This window comes from Cynara cardunculus (genome assembly GCF_001531365.2).
Source record: "Cynara cardunculus var. scolymus isolate 2C chromosome LG 5, CcrdV1, whole genome shotgun sequence".
NCBI lineage: Eukaryota > Viridiplantae > Streptophyta > Magnoliopsida > Asterales > Asteraceae > Cynara > Cynara cardunculus.
This window is the reverse complement of record NC_037532.1, coordinates 27,825,600-27,842,954: the sequence shown is the minus strand read 5'-3', so window position 1 is coordinate 27,842,954 and position 17,355 is coordinate 27,825,600. Positions and strand designations below refer to the sequence as shown.

The 17,355-nt window shown below is 38.4% G+C and overlaps 2 protein-coding genes across 2 annotated transcripts; both read right to left on the bottom strand.

Moving 5' to 3' along the window:
* Positions 1-7,011: 7,011 nt before the first annotated feature.
* On the bottom strand, positions 7,012-7,926 carry LOC112512947. The gene has a single exon (XM_025119073.1). The coding sequence runs from the start codon at positions 7,924-7,926 to the stop codon at positions 7,012-7,014; it is 915 nt and encodes a 304-aa protein (XP_024974841.1).
* An 890-nt stretch (positions 7,927-8,816) lies between these two features.
* LOC112513299 (eukaryotic translation initiation factor 6-2) lies at positions 8,817-14,639 on the bottom strand. Its single transcript, XM_025119522.1, has 7 exons — positions 14,484-14,639; positions 13,594-13,651; positions 13,007-13,103; positions 12,848-12,933; positions 12,719-12,763; positions 11,517-11,647; positions 8,817-9,467 (listed from the first exon to the last, which is right to left on the bottom strand). The coding sequence occupies exons 2-7, from the start codon at positions 13,601-13,603 to the stop codon at positions 9,099-9,101; spliced, it is 738 nt and encodes a 245-aa protein (XP_024975290.1). The 5' UTR covers positions 13,604-13,651; positions 14,484-14,639; the 3' UTR covers positions 8,817-9,098.
* Between the last annotated feature and the right edge of the window lie 2,716 nt (positions 14,640-17,355).

Genomic DNA, 17,355 nt, shown 5'->3' with positions numbered 1-17,355 from the left:
GAGCGATCTTCCTTTCATGCACATCCCCCTTCGATATTTGATCTACCGAAGAGGACACACATTCACTTCACTTACCCGGCCTCTGAAGCCGAGGAAGAGGAAGCTGATGTCGCAACATCACGAGATAGCTCCTCTCTTGAGGGCTATCAATGACATGATGGAAGTCCTTCTAGGCCCACATTCTCACAAGGCCAAGAAGGCGCCTTCGGAGTAGAGGCCCAACCTGCAGCATCCATTGCTGCAGGGGTTACCCCAATTGCAGACCTGGTCACAAAGGCCGAGTTCCAAGCCTTTGTCGATTCAGTGATACGGTCCTTGGAAGACCTTAAACTTATCATTCAAGGGATTGTTGACAACCCACCCTCAATCGATACCACTGACCTTCAACAATCCCTTGCAATCCTGCAACGCCACCTCTCCCAAATTGAAACCCAAACCCGAGACAATACCACACGTCTCCAAATGCTCCAATAAGCCATCACCCAACACCATAACACCGCATCCTCCCTTGCCACCCAAAGAAACCAAATACTCATCCACTCCATTGCCACCCTCATGGCCCAGGCAACTGAGGCCGATGAGAACCTTACCTACATCATCACCCAACTACATACCATCCTCTAAAACTTTAACAACCTACCATCTCCATCATCTCCCAAATCCCTCAACAAACCCCACCTCCATCCACTTCATCTATCGATGAAACCCTTGCCACTCTTACCCACCAAATGGCCACCATCCAAACCACCCTCACCCAACTCCCCGCCATAATATTAGCCCAAATCCCCCAACCTACTCAACCCCAACCTCCCTCTGCAGGCCCATCCTTTGATGAAACCTTCTCCTCATTCACTGCAAGGTGAAAGATCTCATCACCAACCTTCCCATCCCTCCATCTACATCTGTCAATACCTTCGTGCCACCACAAGCCTCCTCATCAACCACAGAGTTTGCAATCAGAGCCGACCTGCGGGATCTGTCCAAGGCACTCGTCTCATCTTTCAATGAGATTAGTGCCAAATTCGTTCATCGTGTCATCCATCCGACCAGGGTTCTCCCCCAGAACCTGGCCGAGGAACAAAGGCGCACCACTTCTCTCCTTCAAACGATGGAGGAGAGCCGAAGACAAGCAGCCCTGAAGGTGTATATTGCGTCCTTCAGGAAGGACAAAAAGAATAAGAGGAGCAGAGCCTCTTGCTCCAGCAGCCACCAACACAAGAGGCCACGACATGAAGACCAAGACCTCGATGATCAAGGTCTTGGACCTCATGAGGGGGAGACAGAGGCCGCAGCTGCACAACAAATGGAATCCGCTGCATGACCACCACCACCATCACAAACTCAACCATCACCCTTAACCGAAGGAACCCAAGCAAGGGAACCAGAGGCTCTGCCCTCTGAAGATGTACAAAATGTACATGTTCCCTCAACGATGAAGAGCCAACCACCCCACCAACAGAAATAAACCAACCTTTTACTTCATCACCCACACCAAACCTACCCTTAACCCCTTCACCAACCCCTCACACCACAGAACCCTTCACCTTATCCATAGAACCAGAACCAACAATAATCCAACCTTCACCCCAACAACCACAAACCCAAACAGAACCCCATGAACCAGAAACCACCTAAGCCGAACCCAATGAACCACAACCAACCTAAGCTGAACCAACCCAACAAAAAACCATACCTTCACCAAGCCATACACAACCCTCAACCCAACCACCAGTGGTGCAAGCGGATACTCCCTCTTCGTCAAGGCAACCTCCACAGAGCTTGGTTGATGAGATTATACAGAACATGGAGTCGCTGCGAAGACGTCCAGAGTTGCCACCCAGGGAACCCATTATGATGGAAAACATCCATCAATACTTGTACCAAGACCGCAATGAAAGTTTGACCATCAATCCTCCGATTTTATCGCCCGAGTCCATGGACCTCTTACACCATAGGTTCATTAGACAGACCACACAAGCACCACAGGCTGTCTTCTCGAACGATGGGATAAGGAGTGTCATGGATCTAAAAGTGAGGACCTTCGCCAATAGAGCCATTCGATACATCTAGTTCACAGTGAAAAGAGCACATGGGTAAATTAGCATGTTCAACGAAAATGACCTCATCAACCTCAATCCCTATGACTTGATTGAACTGTACACATACACGGCTCAAAGGTAGGACCACAGCATCAGGTTTGGAATGGCGAACAGAGCGGTTGTAAAAACAATGGAGACCCTGGTAAACCATCGAGCAAAGAATGATTTCGAAATTGCTCTTCGCTTAGGCATCGAAAGACTTTCCTGCGCTCCACCAAACGAAGACTTCCAAGGCCTGCAGGAGAAAAGATCTGCCTCAGTCTTAACTCAACCCGAACTTGGACTTGTTTACAAGAATGAGTTCGGGGMAAAGAAATTMTTCAGACTAACTGAGGCATTCAAGTATTCATCGGATACACTTGAATGGTTTTAGAAAGTCATCAAAGAAAGACTGGGTAGAAATCACGTGCCAAGAGAAGAAGGGAGTCAACTCATCCATGAGATTGACAGTTATCGGCTATCGAAGACTGCTTCTGTGCTTCAGAGATAAATTTCAAGGTAAATCATGATGAGTTGTAAACTTGTGCCTTAAAATGATGTCTTTTGATTCCAGTATTGTAAGAATTTCATCATCCAATTAAAATTTGGAAATTGATGTTTTTCTTTTAGATTAGTCTTTGTTCTTCATAATTGTTTCTAGATTAGTCTATGTTTGTTCTTTCATTACTTAGGGGGAGATTGTTAAGTCCCATAATTCATAAAGTGAAAAAGTAATGAAAAACAATAAGTGATGAAGAACCAGAAGAACGATGAAGACATCAAGGCAGAATTGGCCAAGTCTGGAGAACAACCAGAGGGCCGATGGACAACCAGGGATGCGATGGAAAGAGCATCTTCATCGCCCCTCTGGTCAACAACACTTGAGAGAATTATTCAGCAAATCATCCAGAGGCATATGATGAAGATTTAAAGATAAGAATGATTCATCATACAATGGAAGACAGCTGGAGATGACAAGTCGACAACTACACTTCAAGTTTATCTTAATATTAAAGCTTATCAACAGTTTAGATAAACATTATCTGTTAATAGAAGATTAGCTAAAAAGTCTCGTTAGATAGATATCTTCTAATTAGCTTTCTAGTATAAATAGGTGATTAGGCCTATTGTACTAAATGTCTCTTTTTACGTTTTTCTTATCAATAAAGTTAAACCTTCGACGCTCAAGACTGTTCTTTATTGTTTATAATTCATTCTTGAGTGTTCATCACTTTCTCCATTAAAACACTATAATTTGGTTATTCTTAACTAGATTATTAGTGTTATTGAGAGATCTGGGATCAACATTATCAAGCATCAGTCACCTTATCAGCTAGTTGTCAAGCATAACTTAAATGTCTTACAAGTTAAAAGAATAAAATATGTCACCTTATAAACTCAGGATATCGATTGTTTATTGATATTGTTGTTCTGGTTACATCAAGAGAAGAAACGAACCCTATATATAAACAAGAAAACATAAAAATGAAACCACTAAATAAGGAGATAAATAAGGAGAGGATATGGACCAAGAATTGAAATCCAATACTCCCCCTCAAGCTGGAGCATGTAAATTGACAACGCCCAGCTTGTCCAGTAAGAAACGAAGTTGCGAAGCTCCAAGCTCCTTTGTGAGAAGGTCAGCAAGTTGAAGCTTTGAGTCGATGGACATAGGACAAATTTCCTTGGATTCAACACGTTCACGAACGAAATAACAGTCCATTTCAACATGTTTAGTGCGTTCGTGAGAAACCGGATTGTTGGCGATATGCCGAACTGCTTGATTGTCGCAGAAAAGTGTGGTAGAGCCAAATTGTGGAAGGCCTAGCTCTTGTAAAAGCCATCGTAACCAGATGAGTTCACTAACAGTTAAAGCCATGGCACGATATTCAGCTTCAGCGGATGAGCGTAAGACAACGGACTGCTTTTTTGTTTTCCACGAAATAGGAGCACCACCAAGAAGAACAAGGTAGCCGATTCGAGAACGCCTAGTGAGAGGGCAACCAAGCCAATCTGAATCAGCGTATGCAACCAGATTCGTGCCACCTTCTTTCGGTAAAAGTATGCCTTGACTGGGAGTGGCCTTGAGATATCGAAGAATTCTAGACACGGCATCCATATGACTCTGACGGGGGTCTGAAACAAACTGACTGAGAATGTTAACCGAATAGGCTATGTCCGGACGAGTGGCCTGGAGGTAAAGGAGTCGACCAATAAGACTTCGATAGCTACTGGCATCAACCTTGGGTTCTTGATCATCCATATCAAGCTTTAGATTTTGTTCAATGGGGAATGAACTCGGGCGACATCCTCCCATGCCACTGTCTTCTAATATATCAAGAGTGTACTTCCGTTGGCTTAAAACAAGACCACAAGAAGTTCGGGCCACCTCTATTCCAAGGAAATATTTCAGTTCCCCAAGATCTTTGATGCTGAACTTGTCATGCAAACATTGTTTGACTTTGTGTATCTTCTTGGAATCGTTTCCAACGATGATGACGTCATCGACGTAGATGAGAATGGAAAGGAAAGTGTTGTCATGTTTGTAGAGAAAAAGCGAATGATCTGCCTTGGATGAAGAAAAGTCAAGACTGAAGAGGGCAGTGGTAAACTTTTGATACCAGTTTCGAGAGGCCTGTTTGAGACCGTAGAGAGATTTTCGCAGACGGCAAACACGATCGTCTTTCTTTGTAAAAATCCTTGTGGTATCTTCATATAAACTTCTTCATCAAGATCACCATGAAGGAAGGCATTATTAACGTCGAGCTGGTGGATGAACCAATTGTTTTTAGTAGCCACGGATAATAACGTTCGAACAGTTACCAGTTTAGTTACCGGAGCAAACGTATCATGAAAATATTCTCCTTCGATCTGGGTGAACCCCTTTGCGACGAGTCTCGCTTTATATCTTTCGACATCTCCATTTTGCTTGTATTTGATCTTGTAGACCCATTTAGAGTCAATGGCTCGTTTTCCTTCTGGCAAAGACTCAATTGTCCATGTGTTATTTTGTTCAAGGGCTTGAATCTCCTTCTTCATGGCTTCAATCCATCTTGGGTCTTGCATGGCTTGCTTAAAAGTTTTCGGCTCATCAGTGGTGGTGATGGCGCCAAGAAATTCTTTTGAATATTAGAAAAATTATTATAAGAAAGATAATTGGCAATGGGATGTACCGTTGAGGTGGCTTGAGTTGATGCGGTATGTGCATGGTCAACCGAAAGGGGAAGATCAACAATGAAATCATTCAGGCGTTTAGGTTGTGTTCGGTCTCTCTTTGGTCGAGAGTTTCCCAGATCAGTGTGTGTTTCGAGATTTTGAGGAGGTATCTCTTCATGGATTGTGTCTAACCTACTTCTATCATTCTACATCATGTGCCCATCCAAGTTCAGTGGGCTAGAGTTAGGCCCATCATCTTCCACCTCGTAATTTTGCTCATGATTTTGGCCTTCAACTTCTTGAACTTGTATGGGAACAAAGACATTAGAATCATTGGAAGCTTGAGTTTGGGCTGGGAAGATAAAAGTGCTTTCATGGAACCTCACTTCTCGTGACACCACCATTTTCTTGCTTTCAATATCAAATATTTTGTAGCCTTTTGTCCCATGAGGATAACCTAGAAAAATTCCTGGTCTCCCCCTTACTTCGAACTTGTCACCCTTTGTGTCGATACTCCAAAAATAATTAGACAACCAAAGACCCTCATGTGATTATATTCGGGTTTTTGGTTGTATAGTAATTCATATGGAGTTTTATCACCAAGAGTTTTAGATGGTAATCGGTTGATGATGTACGCAGCGTTAAGAACGCATTCCCCCAAAACCTTTTTGGCAAATTGGCTTCAAAACGTAGAGCTCGAGCCGTATCGAGTAAATGTCGGTGCTTACGCTCAACAACCCCATTTTGTTGAGGTGTGTGAGGACACGTGGTTTCTAACAAAATGCCTTGCTTGGTGTAAAAGTTCAACATGAGATTTGACGTGAATTCTCCACCATTGTCACATCTTATTCTTTTGATGCTTTTATTAAACTGGTTTTCAACCATTTTGCAAAAATTCACCAAACAGGTACTAGCATCACTTTTATATTTAACGAGAAAAATCCAAACATTCCTACTGAAATCATCCACAATGGTCAAGAAATAATTTGCTCCAGAGAATGAAGGAATTCGATATTTTCCCCATACATCACAATGTAATAGTTCAAAACATAATTTGGTTTTAATTTCACTTAACGGAAAAGGAGATCTCGTATGTTTAGCTTTGGAACAGGAATCACAAATACTATTTCTAAGATTAAAGGAAACACCTTTGAGAAAATCAACTTTAGCTAGATTTTCTTGCGATGTGTGACCCAACCTCTTATGCCATCTTTCAACAGTGACTGTCATAGCTTTCCTTTCTTCCTCAAACATCCCCATTCGATATAGACCTCCCTTGCACTTACCCGCACCAATCAAGTTCCTTGAACGGAGACCCTGCATTACACAAAAATCAGGAAAGAATGTCACAGCACATTGAAGGTTTTTGGTTAATCGGCTAACGGATAAAAGATTACAAGTAAACTTTGGTACGTGTAATATGCCCTCGATCTTGGTGCCTCCCGGTAGAGTATAATCACCCTTACCCTCAACCGGGATGGTATCTCCACTAGGGATAACCACGGGCATTCCAAAAGGGTTTTTTCTTTTGTTAACAAGGATATTACGTAGATAGGTTGTGTGATCGGTAGCCCCCGAATCAACAATCCAATCATCCTTATTATCAATTCTACCTACCATGTTGGCTACTCGTTTGTTCCCTTCATCACCTGTGTTGGTTCCACATTCAAAGTGTTTCAAGAAGAGATTGTATTGCTCGATAGTGAGTCCGGAATGGGACTCGAACCACCCTCAACGCAGGAGGCCCTCGGCTTTGTCTTGTATCCCTTCGCTTTCCCTAGCCACCACTCAGGGTAACCAATCCATTTGAAGCAATCTTCTCGATTATGTCCATCCCGATTACAATTAGTGCAGTGTTGTACCTCTTCTTCTTGTTTTGTTGTTTTCGAATAGGTCTTTGTTTTCTGTTGTGAGGAGAAAAGTTGTCACGTTTTGGAGGAACAAAAGCCTTAAAGGCGGCGGCTTCCACAGTAGGCTTCTTATCTTCGGTTATCAGCTTTTGTCGTTCATCTTCTGCAACAAGATGATAGGCTGTCCCGAGACCCGGAGTTGGTTGGGTGGCAAGGATTTGGGTTTTGATAACTCTGAACCCGTTGTCGAGACCCATAAGAAACTCGTACAGTCTCTTTTTTTTATGTGCAACAAGCCGCTTACCGATGTCACACGTACACCCATTACACGTGCACTGTGGGATGGGGAACACCGACTGGATTTCATCCCATAATGATCGAAGCTTTGTGTAGTAAGCCGAAACGGTGGCGTCGTCTTGGTGTGTGACAGCGATCTTGTTTTTTAGTTCGTATGCCCTCGGTGCGCTCTCTTTCCCAAATCGTTCACGAAGATCGATCCACATCTCAGCAGCGGTGTTTGCGTATTTCACGTTGCCTCTTATTTCTTTTTCCATGGCGGTGGTGAGCCACCCCTTTATCATCGCATCCACTCTCATCCATGGCATGTAATCCTTGGATGTCTTTTCTGGCTTTTCAATTGACCCGTCGATGAAACCGATCTTATTTTTTGCGAATAACAAATTCTCCATCTCCAGTACCCAATCCGCATAATTTTTGTCTGACAATGCATCATTGACTTGCATTTGTCTAGGGTAATCGGAAGGGTGCAGGTAATATGGTGAGTTGTAATCAACGACGTTGTCGCCGTTGTCTTTTGCCGATGTTGCTACGTCGCCGGCCATGTGTTTCGTCGGAGTAGTAGGATCACTGCTCTGATACCATTATAAACTCAAGATATCGATTGTTTATTGATATTGTTGTTCTGATTACATCAAGAGAAAAAACGAACCCTATATATAAACAAGAAAACATAAAAAAGAAACCACTAAATAAGGAGATAAATAAGGAGAGAATATTGATAAATAGGGAGAGGATATGGACCAAGAATTGAAATCCAATACATCAGTCAGCTTATCAAGTATCAGTCACCTTATCAGCTAGTTTGTCAAACATAACTTAAAAGTCTTACAAGTTAAAAGAACAAAACATGTTTAAAAAATTACAACAACAAAAAATCTTTTGTCTAATATTTTTCATAACAAAAATCTTCAATCAATTCCTCGTGATCAATGTTCTCCAAATATTCACTTTCCATACATTATTAAAAATTAGAATCTCACAGCGGATTTTTCGGCCAGAAAATCAGTAGTGAATTTCTGATAAATTGGAAAAAGTATATTTTTCGTTGACTTTTTTCACAAATCTACCACTATTTAAAAAACCTTATTTCGATAATATTTTTGACAGATTTTTTATTTATATATTATTAAAAAATAGGAACAAAATAATTTAATTTAAAAAATTAATATTAGTTAATTAAAATCAGTGACGGATTTTAGTTACAAAGTAATTAAAACCCGCCACTAATATTAATTAATTAAAAAATTATTTAACTTCTAAGAAAATTAAAATTTCCAGTAGATCAGTGACGGACCTCTAACCGTCGGTACAATGATGCCATGAAGCAATGGTGATACCACCGTATGGCCTCAAAATCTGCCGTTGGATGGATGACGGTTTTGTTCTCACGTTTTTACTACAACTTTCATTCTTACAGGAACCAACTATTCAATTTAGATATATGTTTTTAAACATCATACTGGAATTGAACATACTGTAGAACGCTAAACTTATCAAAACCGATACCAAACTACAATACACAATTAACCTCTCTTCTGCCTCGGTTTGCTATTCAATTTCAATTCGACGGTCTCTTTTAACACCCCTACGGTGATTTACATTCAACACTTACCGTCTCATTAGTACCAAAAAAACAGAACCTTAAACATATAGCAACATAAAAGCGGAATATATAAAAAAGACGTGTCTAACATCATACAGGCAAGCGTCGGATTCAAGCATGGGTGTCAATTAACGACTTCCTCATCTCATTGGCAATATCAGTAGGTTGGGTTTCCCTTAACTTGAAAACATTCTCGATCACCGATAGTTCTGTCGCTGTAGTGTCTGACCCACAAAATGCGGTCCAGTCGTTTACGATTAAGCCACCGGCTATGACTTCGCTACCACGGTTGACGGTGCCTGCCACCAATGGGACCTGGAGGAGGGTTGAGAGTTCATCCAAGTCTTCAATAGATGTGTGGGGGTGGACCAACCCACCTCTATTTGAAAATGCACAGTAGCTGCCCACAAGAACATTGCCTGCAATTGTCTGCCTAAAAACTTCTACACCAAGAACATCCGCTATCATATCTTCGGTTTCCTGATAACAAGACATGCATTAGCAACGGCATCACAGAAATTATCTCGCCTATATAGAACTAATATTTTAGGAGCTGTGCTTAGAGAGACTAAGAGCAGAGTCGTCTGACTGTCATACAGATTTCGAAGGACAGTCAAGGGCACAAGTTAGAATGAAGCAATATGAGGATCGGTCTATGCGGATCAGGGGCCCAGCTAACACATGAAACACTCCGCCTGGGGAGTACGGTCAAAACTCAAAGAGGGATCCGAAGCCAAAGGAAATACGGCTGAGTTTCAAGACTATGAGACTTTGGGACTAGCCGCATGCCATCTTTCTCAGAGTGAATAACCAGGTTTGTGAAAAGTGAGGAATAACACCTCCATCCGGAAATAAATGTCCACAATGAAAAAAGGCACATATTTTAATAAGGGAAATTTATAAAAATAACCGTTTTACACAACCCTTTGCCACAAAATAACCACAATTTTAGAGGTTTTGCCAAAATAACCATCCGGATCGCCCCCGTACATAATGGGGGCGATCCCCTTAAAAAAGTAAAAAAAAAAAATTCCTCAAAAGTCGAGATTACTGTTCACCTCGTTGACCGTGTTTGACCTCACCCGGGGGCGATCCGTACTATTCACGGGGCGATCCATACTGTTCACCCATGATTTTATTTTTATTTTTTAAATTGAAGTTGTATTTTTTTAACTTTTTTAAAACCAAAATTCATGAGGAAAAGATTTAAAAATAAATCTTTATAATTATGGAGACGCAAAAATTAATTTTCTCTGTTTTGTGTTTCGGAAATCAGATATAATATCTGATTGAAGAAATTTGACCTCTATTTTTTTGTTTTTAATTTTAAATTTCACGGTTTTTCGTTATAAAATAACCGGATGATAATTGTGGTTACGGAAAAAAAAATATTTAGTTGATTTTTGGAGAAAAAATCAGACATTATATATGATTTCACGGTTTTTGATGATATGACAACTCTATGACGTGATTTCATGTTTTGTGATGGTTGATTGTGTTTAGTGGGTTAAAGGTTATGATGGTTTATTGTGTTTAATGGGTTAAGGGTTGTGAGAGTAAAATATATGAGAAAAGAAATGGAATGTGTGAAAAATTATGAATTAGGAGGTTGGTATTTATAGTGAAAAAAAAATCAATTTTTTTTTACCCGGATCGCCCCCGGTAAATTGCGAAATTTAAGATTAAATATGTAAAAAGACACACTTTATGTATTTTTCCATTTTTATTAAAAACACCCCTTAATTGTTGTATAAAAATAGAGGTCAAATTTCGTTAATCAGATATTATATCTGATTTTCCATGAAAATTAATTTTTGCGTCTCCATGATTATAAAGATTTATTTTTAAATCTTTTCCTCATGAAATTTGGTTTTAAAAAAGTTAAAAAAATACAACTTCAATTTTAAAAAAAAAATTCATGGGTGAACAGTACGGATCGCCCCCGTGAATAGTACGGATCGCCCCCGGGCGAGGTCAAACACGGTCAACGAGGTGAACAGTAGTCTCGACTTTTGAGGAATTTTTTTTTTTTTACTTTTTGAAGGGGATCGCCCCCATTATGTACGGATCGCCCCCGGGGGCGATCCGGGTGGTTATTTTGGCAAAACCTCTAAAATGTGGTTATTTTGTGGCAAAGGGTTGTGTAAAACGGTTATTTTTATAAATTTCCCTTTTAATAAACATGTAACTATTCACTTTTCAATTAGATGACAATTTTATCCTTACTCTAAATAATATAGGTAGTAATGAACTTCTACATCTCATTGATCATATGAAGGGTAGAATTGGAAAGTGTGCACCTTTAACGGTGGACACTTATTTTGAGACAAACTAAAATACAAATGTGGACAACAAACTAAAATATAAACGTGGACACTCATTTTAGGATCGAAGGAGTATACTATTATGGTTAGAAATTGATCAAGTCAATTTCATTTTGACTGAAAAATGGGCAGAAAAATGATGAAAACATGACGATTGCTGAATAAATGTATTTTATGGCACAAGGGCATGGTGTACAATGCTTACCTTGTCAAGATCGGTATGAGTAAGAGCAACATGATCATTGCATGCCATGCAATTACCAAGAGCAGATAACTTCTCATCAATCCGTTGGACAACAACTTCATCAGGCAGGCTGTTCTTCAAGTGTTGAAGCTCTATAAAACGGATCAAAGCATATGAAAGCATGATCGATAATTGAAGAATGTGTCATATAAGCCAAAAACCGAAGTTTGACATCAAGTTACTTGTCAAATTAAGTTAAAGTTGCAACATATTACACCAAGTTTTACCAATTTTGTTGAAGCTCAAACAGATGTAATCTCAGTTACAAAATAGGACTTTAAATGTCAATTTGCAAAATTCAAATAATTTGAAATCGATATACTTATTCGACTTTTAATTATATTTAAACAGGATTACTAGTGTATCTAAAGCCGCTACTAAATTATCATATTTATAGTTTTCAAAGTTCCATGAATCGAATTTGGAAAAGGATCAACTCAAAAAGGTTTAACTATATCTATAATGTTGTTCTGGAGAGCATGCTACATAGAACATATCCTCTATGGATAGTCATCAGATTTTGAAGAAAATATTTATGACAACCAACTCCCATAGTGCCATTAATAACTCTTGGAAACTTCGATATACATGGATTTTACTTGTTATGTTATCAGGTAATACAACTCATTATAGAAAACAGTGATGGCCCAATCAATTAGCTGTAAGCTCAACTATGCCAAACGCCATATCCATTAACACGATCTACTTGGCAAATTATTGTTTATATTTAACTGGCACACTGCAAAAGGTTCCGGGTATATATATATATATATATATATATATATATATTCTTATTGATCATGGTATAATAACCTTTTTTCCCTGTAGTGGAATGTTTATTTCTTAACTTCTTTGTAGCGTAAGAAAGCCAGAGGAAAGGTGAAAGGAATAAAGTGCTCAAAGAATGGGAACGTCATCCCAGGTTATAAATAACAGGCAACTCAGTGAATTACCAGCAGGATTTGTACAAGTGGTTGGGATTTCCTCATAACAACCTAGAGGTTATGGTTTCAAATCCACCCTTGGCATGACTAGTGAACAACCAGCAGTGAGTCAATGGACAGAAGGCAAAAGATTCACCTACTTAGATGTAGTTTCCTAGGGGGGTTTTTCTGAAAGAGCAAGCTAATCCAAAAATAAAATATGCGAGTTCATAACCTTACCTTGGTCGGTAGTAGTATGAGGCAAGAGAAGACCTTTCTTATTTCCTACAAAACAATATCTAAAATCAGTTTTCAAAAGCCGAATGGGCATGTCATAATACTGATTGCAAAAGCTCATGAAATATTCACCAATGCAAAGCCTTCCAATAATCCTCGTACCACCAATAGAGGTTTTAACAACAGGAATAACATCGGCCAACTCGGACTCAAAAATGCTGCAAACCCACATCCAAGTTCTTGTAACGTATTAAAAAATAGCATAGTACAACTCCAATCACAAGCACAAACCTGTAGAAACTTTCAGAGCCTTCATCAGCTACCAGGCAGTAACCATTGGTCAGCTTTGTGAACACCCCAATTTCACATGAATTTTCAAACCGTAGCCCTGAAAAAATACATGCAACATTAGAGGAGTGATTTGGAAACAAAGAGTATTGTCTGCACAATCAGCAATGAAGTTAACTTGCAATGACTCCTAGTAGTTGAACTATTGAAGTAAGTACTGATAGGTTGGCATGATTGACCAGGTTCCAGCCAAAATCCGGATTAGAGGTAAAAAGCGAATATGTTGTGGAAAAGATTTGACAATTGAGTAAAGGTTAATTATCACCCAAGGGCCAAAATATGATGTGTTGTCTATTATAATCTTTGAAGGTGCTCTTATTTCTCGGATAATCTCTGCAGGTGATTTTAATACCTTGAAAACACCATTACCAAGGGTGAAATGTGTATTTCCCAAAACACCCTTATTAATGTGCATGAATATGTCTAAGACACAATGTCCATATAGTGAAAGCAATAACTAGATGCATGCACAACATCATGGATATAAGTGTAAAAGTGGCACAGGGAAGGGAAGACATGAGTTAGCTTACTTGTGGCCATGTTTAATGAGAAGTTGATGGATGGAAAATGGCTTCAGGAGCAAGGACCCTATCACAAAATATAACATCCACATCACATATTTATGTATTAGAGAATCATTAGCCAACTTTATGAAAACAAGCAAATCTAAAACCAAAATATAATGCATCCAAACAATTTATGTAAGCAAGGACATTCTCATGTTAGTATATTTCAATCCAAGAGTCTCATAAGTCATATCAAACAGAAGATTTTGATTCTGGCAATCACCATATTAATCGACGCTTAAAGCAGCAAACAACTTCCTCGAGCTCAAGATCCTTCCTCTATCCTACTTAAGCTAAAACTTCTATCTCCCCTCTATCAGGGAATCCAGAACAACATGAAAATGTTAATCACACGTCTCAAAAGGTTACTGTATAATGCCAAATTCATGGGTTCATGGTCTCTTCTAGGATTTAACTCATCCATATGCACTTAATTTGAAAGAAAATGAAGCCATCTGATTACAACATACAAAGAGAACCGCAAAAACAGATGTGGATCGGCCCTTCGAAAATGAGTATAGCAACTCGAAGAATCAAAATTAGGATCATATATTCAGTTGACTGAAGTTAAAAAAATAACAAGTTCACATCTACCTCAACAATCTATTTAAAGGAAAACCCCAATTCACTAGAAAATATAGAATCCCATATCAATAACATCAAGCTTTAAACAAGAAACAAGTCGGCACGTATCTTGATCGGTTCTATGATTAGATAAAACGCTTTCCAATCTTGAATATTGGACGATTCACAAGTTAAAGATCGATTTCAATCCAATAGCGCGTAATTCTTAAATTAACGCTTCAGGAACAAGGGAAATAAGTCAAGATTGGAGTAGGGAAAAGAGAACAGACCCGTAAAAACGACGAAGATGTAAAAATCTTGATCAATTGCTATAAGTTGAAACAGGAAACCTATCGGTCGAATGGAATTAGAGGTTTAAAAAGAGGCGATTCGTCTTGGGTATCCCACTATCCCACTTGTGTGTTTGTTTCCTGAACTTGATGACCAAGAAATGAACGTTGCCATCAAGTAATATATATAATATTGTTTCTATCTTTTTTGAAGAGCTCAAGTTTAATTTTACTTTTTGGAAAAAAGAATTCGTTTTTTATTTCTATAAATTGATAACTCTTTTTAAGAGGTGCAGTCGTATGACATAAGACTGTAAACGAATCAAACGAATGAACACGAATAGTAAACGAAAGAAAATCTTTGTGTTCGTGTTCGTTTGTTTAGAAATCAAGTGTGTTCGTGTTCGTTCATAAACGAGCAGGCCTAAACGAACGTAAACGAGCAGGCCTAAACGAACATAAATGAACAGGCCTAAACGAACATAAACAAACGAACAGCACTATTTGTTATTCAATTAACTATTAGATACAAAATATCTGGAGGTTAGGACTTTGGGGGAAAAGTGAAAAGGTAAATATTTCAAATAAGATAAAATGATGATAAAATTTAAATCTAAATAAATTTTAAAAAGTTAAAACTTAAATAAATATTATTTGAATTCAAACTAAATAAATAAAAGATTATTTATTAAATTTAATATATAAACGAAAGTTCACGAATATAAATGAACGAACGGGACTCTTGTTCATGTTCGTTCGTTTAACTAAACGAAAAAAAAATTGTTCATGTTCGTTTATTTATTAAATAAACGAACTTCCCGTCAAACGGTTTGCTGAATGTTCGATTCATTTACGAACCTAATACGATACAATACATTGATGCCTATACTAAGTCGATCCTTTCAAATCTCTTCCCACGTTCCACTCTCACCCTTCTCCTCTCCACGTTCCCAAGTATTCCTCCCTTCTCCCCTAAATCTGTACCTACGTTACATCGATCATTTGTACATGAATTCATCGTTTTCTTCTTACCCACAACAATTAGGAGAAGATCAGCTCCCTCTTTGTCTAACATTTGAAGGAACAGTCAAGGTATGTGCGCTCTTTCCTTTTCTACTGTCTTGTTCCATTTCTGTTCTCACTACTTTGCTTCAATCTCAAATTCATTGTAGTCTTCGTGGTCAGACATAGTCTTCTGTTCTTCAATTTGTTCCTTGCACTCTTCGATCTCCATTTCTCAACTCAAGAACACGAAGAAGAAGGATTTGATTCAGAAATATCAAAATCGCAATATGTGCTCAAGTTGATCGTAAAGGAGGTCAATAATCTCTTCTATACTCTTTGTCAAACCATAAGTTACTTTTCTGGGAGGAGTACTTAATTGGGGATGTATATTTGCCGTTTTCTAATGCTTTTGCTTTTAGAATTGTGGAGGATAGTGATTAGTGAAGAAGGAGTAGTGTCAAATATATGTATGTGATCTTTGTAAATCTTTTAACTTCTAAGAGAACAAAGGCTACGTCAAACACTTGAACCTGTGTTTTCCAAACACCAATTGGTATAAATTTTGTTCCATAAGTAAAACAAGAATTTTGTTTTATTGTTTCTTGTTCTAAAAAATCATCGTAGTTAGCATTTTTTTTCGTTGAAAAGTTGGAAAATCTGCATTGTTTCGGAAGTTATAAAGTAACTCGTTTGAGATCCAGCCTCAGGTTCAAAGTGTAGTTCTTTATTAGGAATGGTGGTTGTTTGAATTACCACCTTAGTTTGTAGGAACATTAACATAGTTCGTTAGTAGGATTATGTAATCGGGGGTATATTTTCCTGTTCCTTGATGGCTCGTTCAAATTTTTTGATTTTAATATTCCCTTCGGTTTCATAAAGGGAGACATATAATCTGGTTTTCAGGTCAACGTGCCTATTTTTCAACTGCAAAGTTGATAAAAATCCTTGAAAAAGGCTTGTTTATGGGAAATAGAGACATAATGGGGGAGATCTAACTGCTAACCAACAATTGGTTTTTGTCTCATTTTTAATCTAAACGGATGATTTGATCAATCTCTATTGGAACTTTCAGCTTGAATCTGAGTTTGATGGAAATTCAATTTAAGTTTGTTGCAATCTATATTTTCTATCTTGACTATCTCGTATGCAATTGGTTATTAATGTTTCATCCCCAAGTTCTTTTACTGTTTTACATACTGTAATGCTTTCTTTGTTGTACATACATGTAGGGTTATGCTGCCAGGGAGTTTGCAAAGCAAGGAGTCCAACCAGGCGAGCTAGCAGTCATTTCTAAGGAGGGGGTATGGTCATCAATTTTCCCTTTGTTGCTCAAAATTTTTTAGACTCGTGGAATACTTTTAAATATGAATATTTACACTGAAAAATGCATGCTTAATGGTTGAATATTGAATACGATAGATTGGATTCTTGCTTAACCATATTCTTTATAAGACCTTTCATTTCTTATGCTTTTCCTTTCCCCAAACTTTTTTATTACGGATGTCAGTATATTTTGGACTAAAGAGGTGAAAGAGAAGTGTTGCTTTGGTCGTAAATAACTAAAAGGGCTCATTGCTTTTCAAGAGTTGGCAAAAGAGGTCTTTTTAATCATTATTAGGATTCAGGATTGATAATCACACAAATAAATACAGTAGCAACAAAAGAAAATGAATCGATTATTAGACAATTGAACAATTTGACTATATCCATGGTTTTCTTATATGCTTTGTGAATGTTATTTCAGTATGAAGATGTCACACCCCGTTAAAGCGAAAACACGAGATGTAACAGGTAAGCGTGTCACATCAATAGACAATAAATAACACCATAAGTTTTACAAGATTACATCCATAACCAAGTTGGTGTT

Bases quoted from the DNA above. Each gene is read 5' to 3' on its own strand.
- LOC112512947 (XM_025119073.1), bottom strand. From the start codon at position 7,926: ATGGCCGGCGACGTAGCAACATCGGCAAAAGACAACGGCGACAACGTC.
- LOC112513299 (XM_025119522.1), bottom strand. The intron at 12,934-13,006 runs GTTTGTGCTTGT...GTGGGTTTGCAG, and splicing joins GGCTCTGAAAGTTTCTACAG to CATTTTTGAGTCCGAGTTGG. The intron at 9,468-11,516 runs GTAAGCATTGTA...TCTTGTTATCAG, and splicing joins CTCATACCGATCTTGACAAG to GAAACCGAAGATATGATAGC.